Source organism: Symsagittifera roscoffensis, chromosome 4 (assembly GCF_963678635.1).
Source record: "Symsagittifera roscoffensis chromosome 4, txSymRosc1.1, whole genome shotgun sequence".
Taxonomy (NCBI): domain Eukaryota; kingdom Metazoa; phylum Xenacoelomorpha; order Acoela; family Convolutidae; genus Symsagittifera; species Symsagittifera roscoffensis.
In genome coordinates, this window is record NC_087065.1 from 10,675,313 (window position 1) to 10,694,239 (window position 18,927).

The following is an 18,927-nucleotide window of genomic DNA, read 5'->3' on the forward strand; positions in this document are numbered from 1 at the left end:
AGTTTAATTCAAAAAGTTCATATATTTTGAACCCGCTCACCAAAGTCTTTGGCGTATCATCAAATCATTTTAGTATTCTACTAATAAATTCAACCGAACAAATTTGCTGCGTAATTAAAGCGAGGTCAGATTCATTTGTTGCTTTATTTAACGCCCTTAGTAGCACATATTAGCAGTAAAGTTTCAGATATATTATGATCTGAAGATAACACACCTTGTGACCGACATATTCTTTTTGTATCTGGAATTTGGGTGCCAAATTTGGGTATCTGGATAGTTAAATTGACAGATAAGATGAATTAAGGCAATCATACTCGATTTGTTTTGAGGCATTTAATCTAACACTGGAACTTTCAACTTTCAAAACATTTTACCCTGTCGATAAACTGAAATTCAGTCAAATCCACTTTACCGAAAATTTTTAACTATTGAAAATATCATAAAGGTTTGAATCTTTGCGGAAATGTTTGGAAACAAGCACGGACGAAGAGATATGGCTTCTAGCAGTTGCTTAACATTTCTGTTTATTTTGTTTGTAATTTCACTGAATTTTCATACAACACTCAGTAATGGATCGTCACAGGCGTCCGATTCACTCATTCTAGTTGTTAGCTTAGGTAAGACTAGTTCTCAAGCAAACTAGAAATGATCGAATAGCCTGTGCTGCTTAAATTATTAAACCGTGTTGTCGTTTAACTATATCTCTCAAGATATGTTTCGCCTCTTAATTTTGACAAAACCATTTGATAAAAGATGGAATGTTGGTCGTAATTTTTTTTTCAAAACGAAAGCATGAGCGTGTCAGTTCTAAACGGGCAATAGATATCTACTCTTGCGATTAGTGAAGTTATTTCATTGGATACTAGACTTTTTCCCTATATAATTTTGTTCACAGAGCTCATCAGTTGACTGAATTTAAAAGAAGGCCAATTCCCGTTGCTACTCTTGTCGAGACAACATAGATGCTTTGCACGACAAAAAGCTGGGGTTTAACTTAAAACATGGGCTGAAAGCGGTTGTCTGCTTATTGTTCCGACCACTGAAAGTGGGAAGAAATTTTCAGGTTGATTTCATTGTTTTTTTTTAAATTTTTTCCCCGCAAAATCAGATACGAATAATTATTGGAGTGGTCTATTGATTTGTCATATGAAAGCCCTGTAAGTCATAAATATTCAAAAAATTTTCCTTGTGTTGAAAAAAACTGGTATGAAATTTTTGAGTCAAGTCCAATTTCGAGCGAGTAAAGCAATCGAGTAACGTTAGTTGCACAAAAATTGTTCAGTTAGAATATAAGAACTTCCTTGGAAATAAATTTTCAAAAAAAAAATCAAATTTTATGCAAAAAAAAAGTTTTCTTCTTAAATAATTTTTTATTTTTTGTTCGTTATTTAATTTTTGGATACAACTAGTCTATTAGATTTTTGGTCGAAACGTTAAGGTCATATTTGAAACGGATTTTGATTTATTACTGCAATATTGCAGGTAATTGAGCCCCAAGAAACCTAATAATAGTAATTCATTATTCTCGATGTCGAAAAAGTAATATAACCAAAAATCAATGAAGGAAATCTTATAGCTTAAGTTATTTGGAATAATTTTCTTATCTGATTACAAAATTTGGAGTAAAATGTTGAGTTCTTGTCTTTTTCACATATGATCGAAAGATATGTTTGCTTTTGTTGAGTTTATTAAATGGACTTTTCGGAATTCGATCTGCGATCGAGATTGGACGAACTGAATCGCTAAAAAACTCAAACTTTTGAAAAATGAAAATATGTTACATCTTTCTCAAGTAGTCAAGATTTTTCTTAGATTACTTTACTTAGCATATCTTTTTTGTATCGCAGGTGTTACAAAACTCCGCTTTACATCTGTTTTATTCTTTTCTCCTCTGTATTGGTTGTTAAAAATGTTTGCTCACTTCTGAAGTTCTGAGTAGGTATTTCATATTGGAGTTTTGGTTGTTTTCGATCGGAAAAATTATCTTACAATTTTTGTCCGACTTAAGTCTTGTTGTGGGGGGTTTGGTTGAACGAAACATCATGCCAGGACTGTTCATGAGGTTAAATCATTTAGTTTTGATTTCGGCGTCAAAAAAATAATTACGACGACCTAAAATGGGATGCGAAGAAAATGTTGCGTTAGGCGTGTTTTTCCGACGCTAATTTAATTATTCCAGGATTTGAGAAAAGGCTTTGTCGAGAACAGCTGGTCTGAATATTTTCGGCTTTTGACGAAATCTGATGTGAGGTTGACAGCCCCATCTAACTAATCCATAATTGAAAACTTAGTTTAGCCTTTATCACCACTCTTTTTTGTCGTTTTCATCTAATTAAGTCGCCCTAATTAAGAAAATATAACAAGAACGTTAAAAAAACATGAAATTTTATTTGAGAGAGTGACTTTTTTTGCGATATTTATGTTTGCGATTAATTTTCATTTTCGGTTTGATTTCATTTCCGTAAATCAAAGCTATTTGAACAATTTTTTTTGCATATTTCTTTTTAAAACCAGAAATCACAAAACGGCTCTTTTTCCTCCCCCCCCCCCCCCCCCACCTGCAAACTTTTACATGTAAATTTAATGACCACATTGTCCAATTGATATGAAAGACTAATAAGGCCACGACAAACATATTTGGTCTTCATACTCAACCTCGTAAAACCACTCGTTACACTAATATATTGAAGCTCGTGTGAGGTGGGGGGGGGGGGGGGGGCGGGGGGAAGGAAAAAGAGCCCACAAAACAGGTTGCAAGAAAATTTCAACTCTTTTTAAGAAATTGAATAAGTGAAATTTTTCATGTAGCAAACATAGCAGCAAAAAGTTTTATTTTTCACGAGTTTAGACTTTTCTTGGCGTTGGCTTAAAACCAGGTAACCTTTTTCTTTGCGAGGCAAATTTTTTCTTTCCGTTTTTTGTTTTCTCAAATATTTAAGTCATTTCGTTGAAGATTTGATGCATGCTATACGAAACTATTGGGAAAAATTAAGTCGATAAAGTTTTGAGAAATCTTATTTTGAAAGCGTAAAGCAGCCAGTATATTGTAACTAATTTTAGAACTGTTCTTGCTGTGGAAATATCCTCGCAAACAACACAAGGAATTTAAAAGCACGAGCTCAAGTTTGTTCTGTAAGAAGCTGATAATCATGAAATACTCTCTATGCTGCGGAAGAAATACATGCAAAATAATTGAAAAAGTGACCTGGTTTGGCGTCAAAAAACAGTCGTGTCTATTTTGACAAAACATACTTTATAACGTCTTGAGTACTTTTACAAGATAAATGTACAAATTTAGAGACAACATAACTGCTTATGAGAGTCCGGTGCATAAATCGGAGCAGTATTTTTTCTAAATTTCTTTAATTGAATTTTGTTTTTGACTGGCTGATTTCAATCATCAGCGCAAAATCACTCAGAAAAACTCAGCCCTTAATTGATGGTAAACTTTGAAATTTTTTCTGATTTTTTCTGCAACATAAAAAGTAAGTCAATATCATCAGCTTCCCAAAGAACCTATATGAAGCTTGTACTTCTAAATTCCTCATGCTGTTTGCAAGTTTATTTCCATAGCAAGAACAACTCTGAAACTAGTTATAGTTACTGACTATTGTACGCCTTCACAACCATTGTTCTCAAATTTTGCCCCGACTAATTTCTTTAAACTAGTTTCATCTAGCCTGTGTCAAAATTTCCAATTTATATTTTCCGTAGTTGAAGAGAAAACGACAAAAACGTGAAAAAAACTCGCTAATTTGCTTGTTTAATTGAAATTGCAACATCTATGTCCTGTGAGTGTACTTCCGTATACTAAGTTCTTTCGTACTTTTTGGTTGGAAACACTGCTTGCGATAATTATTCCAATAACTCTCCATTTGCTGGCGCCGAAGCCCTAACTGATTTTTTTCTACTCTGGTAAATGCGGCATTAATTTTTGGCTCAATGAGGCACATTGCGGAATCCGCCAAAGTTCGGTCAAAACTAGACCGGCTCTGACAGAGATTAATTGTCATGTGGAATGTAATTCATTCAAAGTATACACCAGTTACCATATGAATCAGCCGAAAATAACCAGCGACTAATAATTTATATAATGACGATGTAACAATTATTCTAGAGCTTCAAGTAGGATGCAAATTTCAACACCAATGACATAAGTTTCTTTTGTTTTTCACGATTCACATTTATCTTTTTTTTTGAATATCCGTCGTTGTGTTTTAGTTCGCCACGGAACAGCTACTCCTGGCATTCTGCTTCCCAATGACCCCCACTACGAGATGTGGAACAAGATAGGCTACCCCCAGAAACTGACACCTGTGGGGTCACAGCAGCAGTATGAACTGGGCAAGCTACTGAGGGAGAGATATGGCACAGACTACTTGTCCGACAGATTCTCCCCTAACGAGGTACTAAATTAACTCTTTTCTTTTCAACATTTCAATGCGTCTTTCGTTTGATTTTTATCGGCTAATTTGCAACTTTGTTATCTGCAATAAATTTCTCAATAAATTCCTCTGCAATAAATTCCTCTGAGTACTATTCTCATTAGCGAAGGACCGAATGAAAATTCTCAACCAATCAAGGCCTTTTAAACTGTCCAAAACTGACCGATTTTATAGCTTGTTTCTCTCAAATTTACGATTAGTGAACTTTGATTGGCCATCAACTTTTTCGCGCCTTCGGTCTTTCGCGCACGAGGAAAACCCAGATCAGTCTATCAGTTGTTTTTAAAATGAACTGTGATCTTGATGTTTCCCGAATTAGTTCCCAAAAAGCGTTAGCTGTGATGTTTTGAAGCATCCGAATTTTTTAATAAAAAACTAATCTTTTTTCAGTGAACGGTTTTTCTTACATCTTTCAGTCAGTCACTTCATGAAGAAAAATACTTGCTTTTAATTTCTCATGCTTTTAATTATTTGCTCGTATCAGCGTAAAAGCCTGTATGACTGTCTTTTTAACTCAATGGAGTAATGTTTGATTTAAAAATTTCTTTAAACTTTCAAAACAAAATTAAAAAATTGTATAACTTGACGAAAAATGATCACAGACGAATATCTTTTTAAAATTGAGCGCAGTTCAGCAAAATGGTTTAGATGACATAAAAAAATTTTCTGGCGAGCGCAAACGAAAAAAAAAACGAGCACAAACGAGCGTCACCGACGTGCACAAATATTCTGTCACCTTCGTCAAAAGCTGGAACAACAAATTGTTGTTTTTGCACAGGGCTTTTACATGGATAAACCGGGGAAATACGTTCATCTTAATTACAAGCTCCAGTTAGAATTATATTTGAGTTTCAGTTTTTTTCGTTTTTTGGCTGCAAGATTTCGGCATATTTGTTTTTGACTCAGTTGCCCCATATTGGGTTGTTTAAAAGGCAAAATTTGATTGATAACGTGGTGGAGGGGAATGAAAATCCACTTCAGTTTCTGTTTGCTTCAACGAGCGTCTACCCATGATGTATCCGTGCATTTGTTGTTTCGACTTTTGCTTGGTGTGGTTTTTTATTCTGTCAATTTTCGGTGATCGAATCAAAGCTTCTAACAAAAAAAACTTTTGTGCCCCATATTGACTCATCAAAATTAAATTTGAAGAGATTTTTTACCTCCAATCTTTTTTTGCAAAATTTTGGGAGTTTGAAAGGTGCAACTTTGGCCATTCTGGACTATTTTATTCGTGCTTTGAAGATTTTATCCATAAACCTGAAATGCAACGTCAATAAGTTATGCTTGGCAAATATCCTTCTCAACAAAATTATTGCAAATTGAATTGAGGCTAGCTAATCGTTCCAAATGGAAATGAGGCTAGCAAATTGGACAGTTATGAACATAATGTTAGCAAATGCTTTTCCATCAGTGTTTTATTAAAATTCAAATTCTTCCGTAGCAACTAGTTTCCCAAAAAATCAATTGTTGCCTTATTTTGGCTGAATAACTTTTGCCCATTTTGAGGGCTAATTTAGTGAGCTATAAAATTGCTATAGATTTCATTACTCTCGCTGTATTTTTGCGCTGTGTTTTTAAAACAAATTGAAATCTTAATGTTTTATACTTTTGTCTTCAAAATCTGAGTTTTTTTAGTTTTTTTTGCATGCAAAATTTCAAACAAATGGCGTTGACTATACTTATGGAAACAATTTTTCCAAATCCTTTAATGACAAAAAAATTGCTTTTAGTATTAGGATTTGAAATATTAAAGTCGAGAAAAAGTGAAAAAGTGTTAACCAACTTTTTTCTAAATAACTAACTCTTAATAAGCTTTAGTTGCGATCACTCGAAGACCGTTTTGTTCCAGCTAACGTTGAGTACCTGAAATAAAACTTCGTAGAAGTCAAATTTGGTTTTATATTCCGGTCTTTGTAGCCGTGATTCGAACTCTAAAAAAAATGAAAAAAATTTCTCCCAGAGTTGAGAAAAACCGATCTCAAAATTTTTGGGTTTTCTGGACAAAATATTGGAAATTTGATCAATTTAAATGAAATTGGCTGAGATCCCAATTCAATTCCGCTTCAATTATAACAAAGTTGCAGCTATTATTATACGTTTTACTTACTTTTTTACTTAAATATCTAATACTTTCTTGATAAAAAAAATCAATTTTTTTAATCGATTTTTTTTGATAATTTTTTTTCTAAAATTATTGTGGTTGGAATATTCTGGGCTACTTGCACAGCAACCATTTAATCTGTTCTTACTGCAACTTAATGATTTAATTTACTTCGACAAATATATCGATTTCATGCCTTTTGATAACTATTTCATTTTCATGCGATTTAGTTTTCATCTCATTTGGGAATTCGGCAAAAAAAAACATCGTCACTTGGTCACGCTCGATTGTGATCCATCTATGACAAGCAGTATTTGACAGGCTCAGTGTCAAATTTAATAGTGTACAGCATTCGAGGAGTGTGAAGGAACCGTGGATTTGATAGCTGTTTTTGTTCCGACCATTGAAAATGGGGACGAACTTTGTATTCGTTTGTATTTTATGATTTTTTTGTTTTCCACGCAAAATCAGGTTTACCCGAATCATTGGACTGGGTTGGATTTTTTCTTCAAAATCTGTTTTCCTATTGACCTATTTTACTATGACTCTCTATTATGCCTAAATTATATTTTTTTTGTTCAGATTTTTTAAATTACAATATGCAGAAAAAAACGACACCAGTTAGTAAAAAAACACCGTTTTTTCTATTTTTCTGAGACAACTTGCTGAGTAACCGGCTATCTTTGTTTCAACCTGTTTTTGTTTCCTCGAAGAATGTTTGAGTAAAATAGAGTGTGGTTTAATTTCAAACCCCTCTCAGTCGTAATTCGGATTCCGATAGAAAGAATAGTGAAGAGACACCTCATTTTGAAAATAAATTGAATTTGTTTCATACAAAATATGTTCTTGAATCGAAATATTGTACAACACAAATAGACCGTTTATTTTAAACAACATTAATGCATATTCTGCAATTTTTCACACAAAGTATAAAAAACAGTTAGACGAACACCTTTAGGACAAAATCACTATGGTACAGGACATGTTAATAGAGTCAAGTCATTGACGTCCCGGGTTGACAAAAAATGCTTATCATACTCTTTCATACAATTTCATTGAGTAAAAGTGTATGTATGAAAATAGCAAAATAAGCATTTTTTTCATACTATAAAAATTTATTACCAGCATTTTTTCCATACTATACTATAGAATTAAATTTAAAGCTTTTTATCAGACTTTTTATCCCCAAAATTGTATGAAATTAGATTGATAAGCATTTTTTTGCGCACTATGAAATTGTATGATAAGCTTTTTTCGACCAGAAAGCTTTAAAAGCGCCAAGTAGAATATGTATCTGTACCAAAATTCTTTAAAACCGTTTTAAAATTTTGTATGAAAATTGTATGATAAGCATTTTTTTCCATAGACACTATATATGAAATTGTATGATAAGCATTTTTCTTCTATGGAAGTCAACCCGGGGTATTAAATTGTTCGCTGACCCTTTTTCTAAATACACGTTTGTAGATTAATGATTGTTTCATACGGATTCTCTATAATTTCTGGCTCCGTTTTCATGCCCATAGCTTTTCTATAATCCAGTTCTTTGAGCTTGTTGCATATTTTGCAAACAGTTTCAATTTCACTTTGCTCCAGGCGTGCAGTTTGTCTCCATTTATGATAAGCTAGCATTTCATTCTCGTTTTTCACAAGCCGCTCGATATATTTTGTCAAGTTTGAAATTGATTCGAAATCCGAAACGTGAATAAAGGACCCTTTAGGTAGCTGCTTGTCGCAGCTTTCGCGCCACCCGTTCATGATTGGAATAGCACCGCCTTCTACTGAATTGTAAACTTTTTCAGAAATGTAACCTTCGCAATACGAATTTTCAAGGGCGAAATAGAATTTGCAGTCTTGGATTATTCGTTGTTGTGGTGCGTGAACGTCCTCTCTTTTTCCTTCAAGATAACCATGGTCCACTACTTTTTCTTTTATCCCGCGTTGTTTCATGCACTCTTGTAATCCTTTGCCCCATACATGAAAGTTCCCTTCATAGTGAGCCAGAAACTCTTTCACAAATCCTTGTCTCCCAGATTGATCAACAATGCAGTCGGAAAAAATCCAGCAGACATCTTTTTTTCTGGATTTCAATTCAGATGTTATCAGCTCCGATTTTTGAATTGAACTTGGAGTTGCCGCTTTTGTGATGAAAAATGGGTAGTTAATGGTCGCTTTGTGGGATGCGAAGATTGTCCAGTTCAGTGCATTTTGCAGCTCCTTATCACGAAAACCATCAAACCTATGATGTCATAAAATTAGTAGAGTCTAGTCGAAATCGTTCAGAATCGTTGGAAGGCGAAAGCTTTCACAACAAAACAACCACTACTGAAGATGACGCTCGACTTGACATCAAGGCAAATGGACTCTGGGGAGGTCGATTCAGCCTAACCTTTTTCGATGTAAAAATTTTTAACCCCCATGCTAAATCCTGCCTTGAAACTATATCTGACGCCACAAATATCATGAGAGTGTCAAAACATTAAAATACCAACAAAGAATTCTGGATGTGGAACACAGCAGACTTGTTCCACTAATTTTTGCGTGTACTGGAGCAGCACCAGGCTCCACAAAAACGGTCCAGAAACTAGCAGAGAAACTCAGCGAAATACGGAACGAATCATATTCGGACACAAAAAATTGTTTTGCACTTCTGAGGAGTGCAATCCTCTGCCTCAGGGGATGCAAAAAACCTAGAAATACATCTAACATAGACAAATTCATCTGTGCTATAATCGAGGAGGGTAAGTTTTAATTGACAGTTCTCTGGATGCTTTAAAATCGCTTGAATATATTCATAAGTTTTCCCGATGTAATTATATAGCATTGTTATGGCCGTATTCAACTTGTGCACGGACCGTCGTATGACGGAAAGGCCCATTTTAATTGACACCCTTTTTCTTTAACAAATTCAGTTTGTTACGCTGCATCTCTCTCTATTTTTACTGCTTCAATCTGGAGTGGTACTCGTCACGCTGCATTCCACGTTCGAGTAATGTCCAGGGATGAACATCCTAACTTCCAGTTCCAGAGCCGGCCTGTTCAAGTCCGTGATATCTGCCTCCGAACATATTAAGCGTACCGAATGCTTTATCGGGTCTCCGTGCCGACTGGGTCCTTGGTTTCTAGTCTGCCTTCCGCTTCGTCTCGCTAATGGGGAGCCGTCAGTCTCTTCACGGAACGACTCATCGGAAAAACCTGAAGAAGTGTTCAGTGATTTTCCACGTCCGCCTCTGCTGCTCTATCTCTTGACGTCAGGATCTCCTCGGCCGATTTTTGTACTGCTCGGGTGAGCAACTGAACAGGTAGATTCTCCCATTTATCCGGCGTCATGTCCTGATTTTAAAAAGCTTTCAAGGTTATCTCCGGTGTTATCTGGCGAGTGATGAAGGATTTTTTTCAATTTTTCTATTTTTGCCCTTCTGGGTGTCAACGAGCATATAATTGCTTTCGACGAGCTTGGAATTAAGGTGAAACTTTGATAATCTGATTGTTGTTTCTCCTTGACTGCTGATGCAGCTTTGGCCTTTCTTGCCTTTTGGACCGTTGGTTTCTTTTCTTTCTTCTTGAGTGTAACTCAGCAAACATCAGAAGAAAGCAATCGATGCGCTGCTGATAGAGAGCGAATCGGAAGATGAGATGCTGCATCGACAGCAGAAATGGGAAAAAGAAATGGCCAGAGGGCTTCTTCAAGACAGTCCATCAATCGTAACATCAAAAGATACGGAGGCAGGCGAAAGACTGACTTTGGCAAAAAAATGAGAGAAGCCAAAAAATGCAGGTTTAATTACAAGCATCCCAGGAACTCAGGTGGAATTGCATCGGGCGTTTGCATCGAGGCGAGCCTTTAAAGCCCGGACTCGATCTCGCTCATTGGCTGACTGCACTCGCTGTTTAAACAGCGGACTCACATCACGACTGTTTGCTCTTTTCGCACGATGTTTCTCCTGAGTTCCTGGGATGCTTGTAATTAAACCTGCATTTTTTGGCTTCTCTCATTTTTTTTGCCAAAATCAGTCTTTCGCCTGCCTCCGTATCTTTTGATGTTACGATTGATGGACTGTCTTGAAGTAGCCCTCTGGCCATTTCCTGTTCCGATTTCTGCTGTCGATGCAGCATCTCATCTTCCGATTCGCTCTCTATCAGCAGCGCATCGGTTGTTTTCTTCTGATGTTTGCTTTTGGATTCTTCGGTAGTTGGGCTTTTGCCTTTTCTGGTTTTTTTCTGTTTCTCTGGTGATTGTGTGTTACTTTAGATTTTGCTTTGACACTCTTTCTATGTATCGCCCCGCGGCTGTTTTGACAACATAAAGCGTTTCTGAAATTACGTTTACTTTTAACGGGTTCGTTAATACCTTCCCACTCTTCCTATTTTTTTTCTGAGAAGGTTTTGTGATAAATTGCTAGACAGTCTCCAGCGGTTTATCTTCTATCAAGCCACGCTCTCACGAGTAGAGAAGTTCCTTTCTCAGTTTCGGATTTTTTGTACTGGTTTCATCCACTATCTGTCTGATATCGTTCGCAGATGTGTCCGTTCGTGTGGCATTCAATCGGGTGTTTACACCGAGGAGAGCCTTTAAAGCCCGGACTCGATCTCGCTCATTGGCTGACTGCACTCGCTGTTTAAACAGCGGACTCACATCACGACTGTTTGTCCTTTTTGCACAATCTTCACGTTGTCCCTTGATTGGTCAATGCGTTTCTTAAACTGTGAAGCCGTGAGGGCCGATCGCTCCAGGTGCTCATTATCTAAATGATCAGAGTCGATTGAGAATTTGTCGCTTATGATTTTAAATTCTGTTTCTGGAAGTCGTCCAAATGAGGTTCGAAACGAGAGCGTACTATCGTCACTCCATCTAAGGTCACACATTATTGTGCCAAAACATAGCTTTATGGATGTGACGTTTTCATCGAAAAGGATCCCCCAAGTCTTCTTTTGATTGTTTGTATAGTCAGCTCGAGCAACCTACACCCTCGGTGGTCCCCCACAGGGCAGAATGTTTCTTCTTTGTTATTTTCTAAACAACATTTTTTCATCGCTTTACCCTTGAAGCCGAAAAATTGATCAGTTCTCATTGATTCGGATATTCGGTTTGTATCGATATCAATACGTAAAAGTTTATCGAAGGTGAAACTGTTGAATTTTTATTTTTACCGGCGGAAATTTAGAGTACCGGTCTGTTGCCACAAGCAAGTATTTTTTTCCTGTATGGTCTTCGAGTGGTCACACGTAATCAAGCTGTAGTTCTTGTCTCGGCTGCGTTCGCACTGATAGCGGTTTTGCAGCTTTTTTTGGAATGACAGCCTTCTTATTATGTCTTACTGCATATGTAGCATTCTTACTATAGCGGGTGCAGCGTCTTTATTCCGCAGCCAAACTGACTATATCCTAAAGCATGTGGGGCCACAACAAATAAATGGAAACGTCCAGCATCGCCTCTTGTCGCGGTTGACCGCGACTGATCCGCTTTAATACCGCTGGGCGCAATTGGCCGGGTACTTCCAACCGATTGTCCACAAGAATGCAGTCGTCTACAACTGACATCTGGTGCATAGTGGATTGATGTACGGGCCCATAAGCTCGAAACTGTGACGGTCATTCCTCTCAATGACCCTGCGAAGCCTGTTCATCCACGTATCCTTCGTAATTATTTCGTCTAACAAGTTTTCGTCAAATAATTTTGACAGATTCCTTAAGCCTCCTTCGTCGAATCGTTCTGCCGACGAAACTAGTTTTTTCGAGACGAGTGACTGTTTCGTCTTCCTGTCACTACGTTTAATTCTGGGCTGCTTTTCTCCAGCTATCTGCTGTGAGGTCTACTCTACTTCAACGATGGGCGTCCCCTTCTTCCTGCTGTCGCTGTCGATTTCTCTTTCTGCTTATCTTTAGATGATCATCTCTGAGTTGGCCTCCAGCTCTAACATGTTCCCAGGTTTGTCCAGATTCTCTGCTCCGATGAGGTCCCAAAACGAAACTAGCCTAGGCGCTGCTTTCTTAATTGCCGTGGAGGTCAATGTCTCTGGATTTACTCTGATGTATTTGTCCATCGCCTCCCACTCGATATGGGGGATGGCTGAGTCAGAGCAGTCTGAATCTGACCGGTTTGATGTTCCTTTTTCTTACCATCCTAGTCCTTTCGAAAGTTGTTTCTGTTACCTCCCCTGTCGTTCGATCTCTCCCGCTACTGGGATTCTTCTCACTGATCCTCACTGTTTTCTTTAAGTTTTCGCTCTCTGGCTGGTTGTTGTTGTCGTCCATTTTTTGGATTATTTTGTAATTTCTCCAAACTTTAGCTATACGGCTGTACTGAATGAGATAATTTTGAAAAACTGTCTTGTTGCAACGTTGAAAGTCTTGATTTTTTATCGGTTTCGTTCCGATCGAGACCTGTTTGTTTTGAACAGTTTTGGTTACCCTAGCAACCGTGAGATGACGTGTCTTTCTTTTAGCTATCGTCAGTTTTAGCTTCAGAATGTTCCAGAACTACTTTTTTCCGTTCGAGCCCCCTGTGTTGTTTAGCCGACTGCTTAAGCAGTAAAGAGCTTTGTAAAAGTCTCTAATGATGTTACAACGAAATTTTTGTCTGATGCCAATTCTGACCACGGTTCCCCGGTCGACTCTCTTGATGCATAGTCCACTATCCCCAAATCCCTTTCCCGGGATATGTACTATTTTAAATTGGTAAGGTAGCAATTTGTCCGCCCATCTGGCGAGTCTGGGTTGATACGTTCTGCTCGACCAAATCTCACCCAATGCTGACGCGAGAGCCTAATGATCTGCAGCTATTATAAACTCCTTTTACCAAAAGACATTTTTAAAATCGGTCTACCGACCAAACTTCTGCGATTAGTTCAAGCTCGTTGGTCGAATATTTGTTTTCTTGGGCGTTTAAGTATCGTGTTGCAATTGCAATTGGCATCCACTCCCCATCCCCAGCTTTTTGATGGAAGTTTGCACCATGTCCACTATGGCTTGTTTTGGCATCGAATAGAGTTTCCTTCATGGGCTAATAATAATTTATCTTGGCGGTATTTTCAAAAATTTCTGATTGCTGTTGCCTCCATTGGAGTTTTTTTTACTGGCATTTTAATATTTTTCAGTTTTTTTCTCATTTTCAGCACGTAATAGTGGTCGAAGCTTATCCGTCAAACTTGCTTCGTTCGGAATAAATTTAGAGAGATGGTTAATGCTACCCAAGAACAATTTTAGTTGTTTAAGAGATTTGGGTGGGTTTAAATTTGATATCGCCTCTGTTCTCGTTATTTTGGAGTAATTCTGTTCGGTGATAAATTGTGACCGATACAGTTCACTTCAGTTTGAAAGAACTTACACTTAGAAAGTTTCAAAGCGAGGTTTTCATCATCGAGTTTTTTAATACCTCGAGAACCAATTTTTCGGTTTCCTTTTCGTCTCATTTTGAGACGATTAAAATATCATCCGAAAAAAAATTGTGTTCCTAGAATGGTTTAATGTTCGATCTTTAGCCTTTTCGGAGTTCGATCCATAGCCCTTCCGGAATAAATTTAGAGATGGTTAATGCCCGCCAGGAACTATTTTAGTTGTTTAAGAGATTTGGGTGGATTTCAATTGAGTATAACTTCTGTTTTTGGAATAATTCCGCTCGGTGATTATTTGTGACAGAGCCAGTTCACTTAAGTTTGAAAAAATTCTTACTTAGAAAGTTTTAAAGCGAGATTTTCAACATCGAGCTTCTTATTACCTCGAGAACCAACTTTTCGGGTTACTTTTTATGTTCTTTTGAGACGGTTGAAATATCATCCAAATAGAAAAATGTGTTCCTAGAATGGTTTAATTTTCGATCCATAGCCTTTCAGGAGTTCGTTTCATAGCTTTTCCGGAATAAATTCAGAGAAACGGTTAATGCTAACCATGATCGATGTTAACTGTTTAAGAGATTTGGGTTGATTTAAATTGAGTATCGTTTCTGTTTTCGTTATTTTTCGAGTAATTTCGCTCGTGATGATTTGTGACCGTGCCAGTTCACATCAGTTTGAAAGCGCTCGCACGTAGAAAGTTTTAAAGCGAGGTTTTCATCATCGAGTTTTTTTTATCTCGAGGAACACTTTTTCGAGTTCCTTTTCGTTTCCTTTTGATACGTTTGAAATATCATCCAATTTTAATAAATGTGTTCCTACAATGGTTTAATTTTCGATTAAACCATTGTATAATCGAAACTTTTGAAACTCTATTGGCATGTTGGCCAGACCATAGAACCCTGTAAGGAACATTGATGTCGCCGTTGCTTGTCTCCCTAAAATATTGAAATTGCATTGTTAAACTGTTTCAGCAGTTAACTTCAGTTGACTATGTGCATATTTCAATTCCAATACCGTGAGATACAGCGCTTTGGTCGTTTTCGCTGTTACGATTTGACTCACCCCGTCCAATAACTCATCAACGTTTAACAGTTGTTACTTATTTTTGTACAATTGTCTATCAATGGGTTTTGCATCCAATGCCAATTTTTTGGAGTCGTCTTTCTTCACCGTGATAACCATAGGAGCAATGAAACAATCGCTAATACATTTGTCTAGTTTCTCTGTGTGTCCATCCAATAGCAATTTTGTACATTCTGATTGGACTTTGTCGTGAATGTGATTGGGGATTCTTCTACCCTTTTCTTGTATTGCGCATAATGGATATTTAAACTTTGTACTGACAACATGATTTTTCGATTCCCCTTGGCGGTTAAATAGGTCTTTAAAATTAAAGTAAAATTGTATTTTTTCTAACCTCGATCTTTCCTTGGGTGCCGGTTTCTGAGTTGTGTGTATTCCCATTTTGCTTTGTAAATCCAGACCCAGAATGCATCTTGTACGGCGTTCTGTGATTAGAAACGATGCTTCTTTCACCTCCTATCTGCTGATTGGATGTCTGTTTTAGGCATTCCCAATATCAAAATTGGGTGCTTGTTTCAGTCGAAAAACTGCTCTGACAGGTTTAGTATTTCCGCTGGGATGAATTTTGTATTGGTGGATCCCTACAGTATTAGCTTTGCCGTTGCCCAGTTTAAGAAAGATATCGGGCTCCCTGTACCTTTGGTCATATTTATAATTGGATTATCAATCCTCACCAACGCCTGTTGTGTTTTTATCTGTTCTGACTGGGGATTCTTGCGTATATCAAACTTTTTGTTATTTTGTGTCTCCTTCCAACCCGGATGTCTTGAATCTTTGTTCTCTAGTCGATTTTCAATGTAATCATTGATTTGTTCATTTGATGTGTAATCAGGTTCGATTGGCATGATCTCGAATTTATCACGAGAATGAAAGTTTTGAATCAGATCTTATTATTCGTCTTAGTTTGTTGTGTTTTCCGTCAATTCGTTTATTTGTTGTGACCGGCACATCTTAGCGAAATGGTTGGATTTGTTACCTTTCTTAAATGACTTCCCCTATGCTGGACAATTTTTGAGATGTCGCTCCACAAAAGCTCTTCCACTTCTGTTACCCAGTTTATGGTCTGCACGGGGCCTTGCATTGCTCCTGATTTCGTTTGTTTTCCGTGTATACTGTTCTTTGTTCGGTCGTCTAGTGTTTTGACCTTTATTGCCTACTGCCATAATGGGTTCCTGCTCTATATTAATTTGTGACCCAGACAAATGGCTTGCACTTGCAGTTTTGGCGTGTGGTTTCTGAAACGCTTGTAATGTTTGTTAACTCTGTTGGATTTTTATTGCTCGTCTTAGAACTTCTTTCGGTATTAATGTTTCAAATATTAATGTATCTTGTAATACTGTATTTTCATCTTCGAAATGTGTAAATCCCTAACTAGTTTGTCGTCCAATATGCCTAGCTCCGCTATCGCTGCTTGTGCAGTTAGAGCTGCTTGAAAGAACTCCAAGGTCTCTCCCATTTCTTGAGATCAAGTGAACAGTTGGTGTCTCTCGTACGCAACACTTTGTGTTTTTTCAAACGATATTTTAGCCAATATCACCATTTCTCTGAAATCAAGTCCCAGCTGCTTTTCTGGCTGCCATTTTCTTTTCTAGGGATCCCTCTTCATGGGTTGACCAAAAATGCTAATCAAGCAATTTTCTAATTTTCATATATGCAAAATGACTTTCGTACATTTTTCAGGCATTTCCATAAGTACATGAAAGGTCTATGATTAGTGATTTTTCATATATGGAAATTGTATGACTAGAATTTTCCCATAAAACAATTTGAAAAAAAAACTTTTTTTAAAAAATTTCATTTCATTTCTTAAAATTTTTGGTTTAAGTTCATCACAAAAATCATGAATTACTCATAACTAAAGTCAGCAAAGTTTTTTTATTTTATTTAGTACAATACACCGAATTTTATGCCAAAACAAGAAAGAATCACTTTGAAAATTCGATTACACCTTTTTACCAACATGTATGAATTTTGAATGATCAGTATTTTTTCCTAGACTTAGTTTATGGAATTGTTTGAGTATTATATGCGTGAGACGATCAGGTAGGGGGGGTGATGACCCCCATGTATTAACATAGGCTATAGAATATCCGGTCATCACCCTATGTATTAAGATAGGAAATAGACTTCCCAATGTATTAAGATAGTGAATAGGTTTCCGAATGTATTAAGATAGCAGGTTTCAGATGGTAACTTTTCTTCGGCGCTCGGTTTGAGATGGTAGGTTTCAGCAAAACTTTTGCCGCACGATCTTACCATGTTTTAAGATCCTCTGCACCAATCCGATAGGTTATAGATTTTTTCGATGTCTTAAGATGTGATTTTAAAATTGTTTTAAACCATTTGAGTTTAATTGAAAATGTCTGAAACTATGCTGAAACCTAACTGAAGCATCAAATAAGAAATAATGTTTTTCAGAAAAAAAAATTAAAATACTGTAAACTGTTTTATTACAGTTGAAGAGTTAAATAACATATAAATCAATGCATAGTATGAAGTTTTACTACAGTTTATAGGTTAAGTTAAATTTACAAATTCAAGGGCTTAGTATGTATTCCATCATCAAGTACCTCCCTTTTTGGGTAAAAGTAACTGAGTCCTTTTTTAGTTTGTTCAATTGTTCCAAGTAAATGGTTGCAGGTTTTGAATCCGCGATTGGTCGACCTCAAAATTACAGCTTCGTCAATAACTCGTCTGTATTTAGACATTGGCCCATCCCCAGTGTCTTCTGGCGTTCTTTTGTTGAGTCCTTTGCTGCTAAATTTAAATTTGTCGCTCTTACTACCATAGCAGCAATACGTCTTCCTGCACAGGCACATCAATTTAGTGCAGCGAAATTCTTCTTTGAATAATCCAGGTTCTCGTTTGCTTTTTGTGAACAGCGCAGCATGTACGTGGAAAAAAATTCTCATCTGCATCAGCTATAAAGTCGTCTCTACAATCATTTCGACGAATTAGTGACCACTGAGCTTTCTTTTCAGGTAATTTACAATCGTCAAGGTTATCTTCTGCTAATGCTAGGTAGAAAGAGTCCGTATCCATCTCCAACTCCTCGAATTTGTTCTCATCGCAATACTTGTGGAAGAAGTTGTAGAATAACTCCAACATTCTAAGTTTGGCCTATTGAAGAATGAAAAAACCTACAATAATTGGTTCCCTATGTTCAATTGTTGACTTCAATAGTTCTACTTCATGTAAGTCTTTTTTCACAACATTCAATCGCTTGAAAAACTTCACGTTTATCGCTTTGTGTGTCTTCTCATCGCCGAGATGTTTATTATCGTGTGTCTGGATCTGTCCATAATTTGATAACCGTACGAGCTGTTACCGAGAAGCTTCATCGGCGCAGCAACAACTCCAGAATGTGGATTCTCGTCTCGTTCTCGTCGAGCATCAACAACAAATTGAACAAAGTTGATGAAACATTTTCTAGGTGTGTACTCAACAAACTGATAAATTTTTGTACATTGAAGTCCAAGACTTAGATAGAAGTTAAGAAGAGGTGTGATGATTGTACCATTCTCTAATTTAAAACTCGAAATCAACATTCGTTGTGGGTTTTTCAACAAATCGTTTCCTTGGCATAGATTTTCATGAATTCTCCAATATCGTTTCGGCAGACGTCAATATTTTTGAATATTGGCGGAAAATTTGAAAATGTAGGCTTCAACTCGTCGGTAGCTATTAAATCGCATTGCACATAGCCAAAAAGAGATCTGTTCTTTATTTTTTCAAGTAAAGAATCAGTAGACAGAGGTCTTTTGTAAGGAAATTTTGTCTTGACATGATTGTTGACTGAAAAATCTGTTTTGCAATGCCCCCACCACTCACACTCCCACATTTCCTGAATTTTGTAACCTCTTTCTTTTATCTACTCTCGTCTCAACTCATCCATTTCTCGCTTCTTGATAGTGAGCAGAAATGATAGTGGCAACCCATAGCTTCAAATACTGTTTTACAGCGA

The 18,927-nt window shown here is 36.9% G+C and overlaps 2 protein-coding genes across 2 annotated transcripts in view; one reads left to right on the top strand and one right to left on the bottom strand.

Moving 5' to 3' along the window:
- Positions 1 to 317: 317 nt before the first annotated feature.
- The window catches only part of LOC134844093 (testicular acid phosphatase homolog), a 52,254-nt gene continuing 33,644 nt past the window's right edge, over positions 318 to 18,927 (top strand). The window contains exons 1-2 of the mRNA XM_063860568.1: positions 318 to 617; positions 4,222 to 4,406. Of these exons, the coding sequence (XP_063716638.1) occupies positions 464 to 617; positions 4,222 to 4,406 (339 nt within the window). The 5' untranslated portion in view covers positions 318 to 463. The remainder of the gene's footprint in view (positions 618 to 4,221; positions 4,407 to 18,927) is intronic.
- LOC134844464 (4-galactosyl-N-acetylglucosaminide 3-alpha-L-fucosyltransferase 9-like) overlaps positions 7,816 to 18,927 on the bottom strand; it is a 30,617-nt gene continuing 19,505 nt past the window's right edge. The window contains exon 4 of the mRNA XM_063861161.1: positions 7,816 to 8,785. Within this exon, the coding sequence (XP_063717231.1) occupies positions 7,996 to 8,785 (790 nt within the window). The 3' untranslated portion in view covers positions 7,816 to 7,995. The remainder of the gene's footprint in view (positions 8,786 to 18,927) is intronic.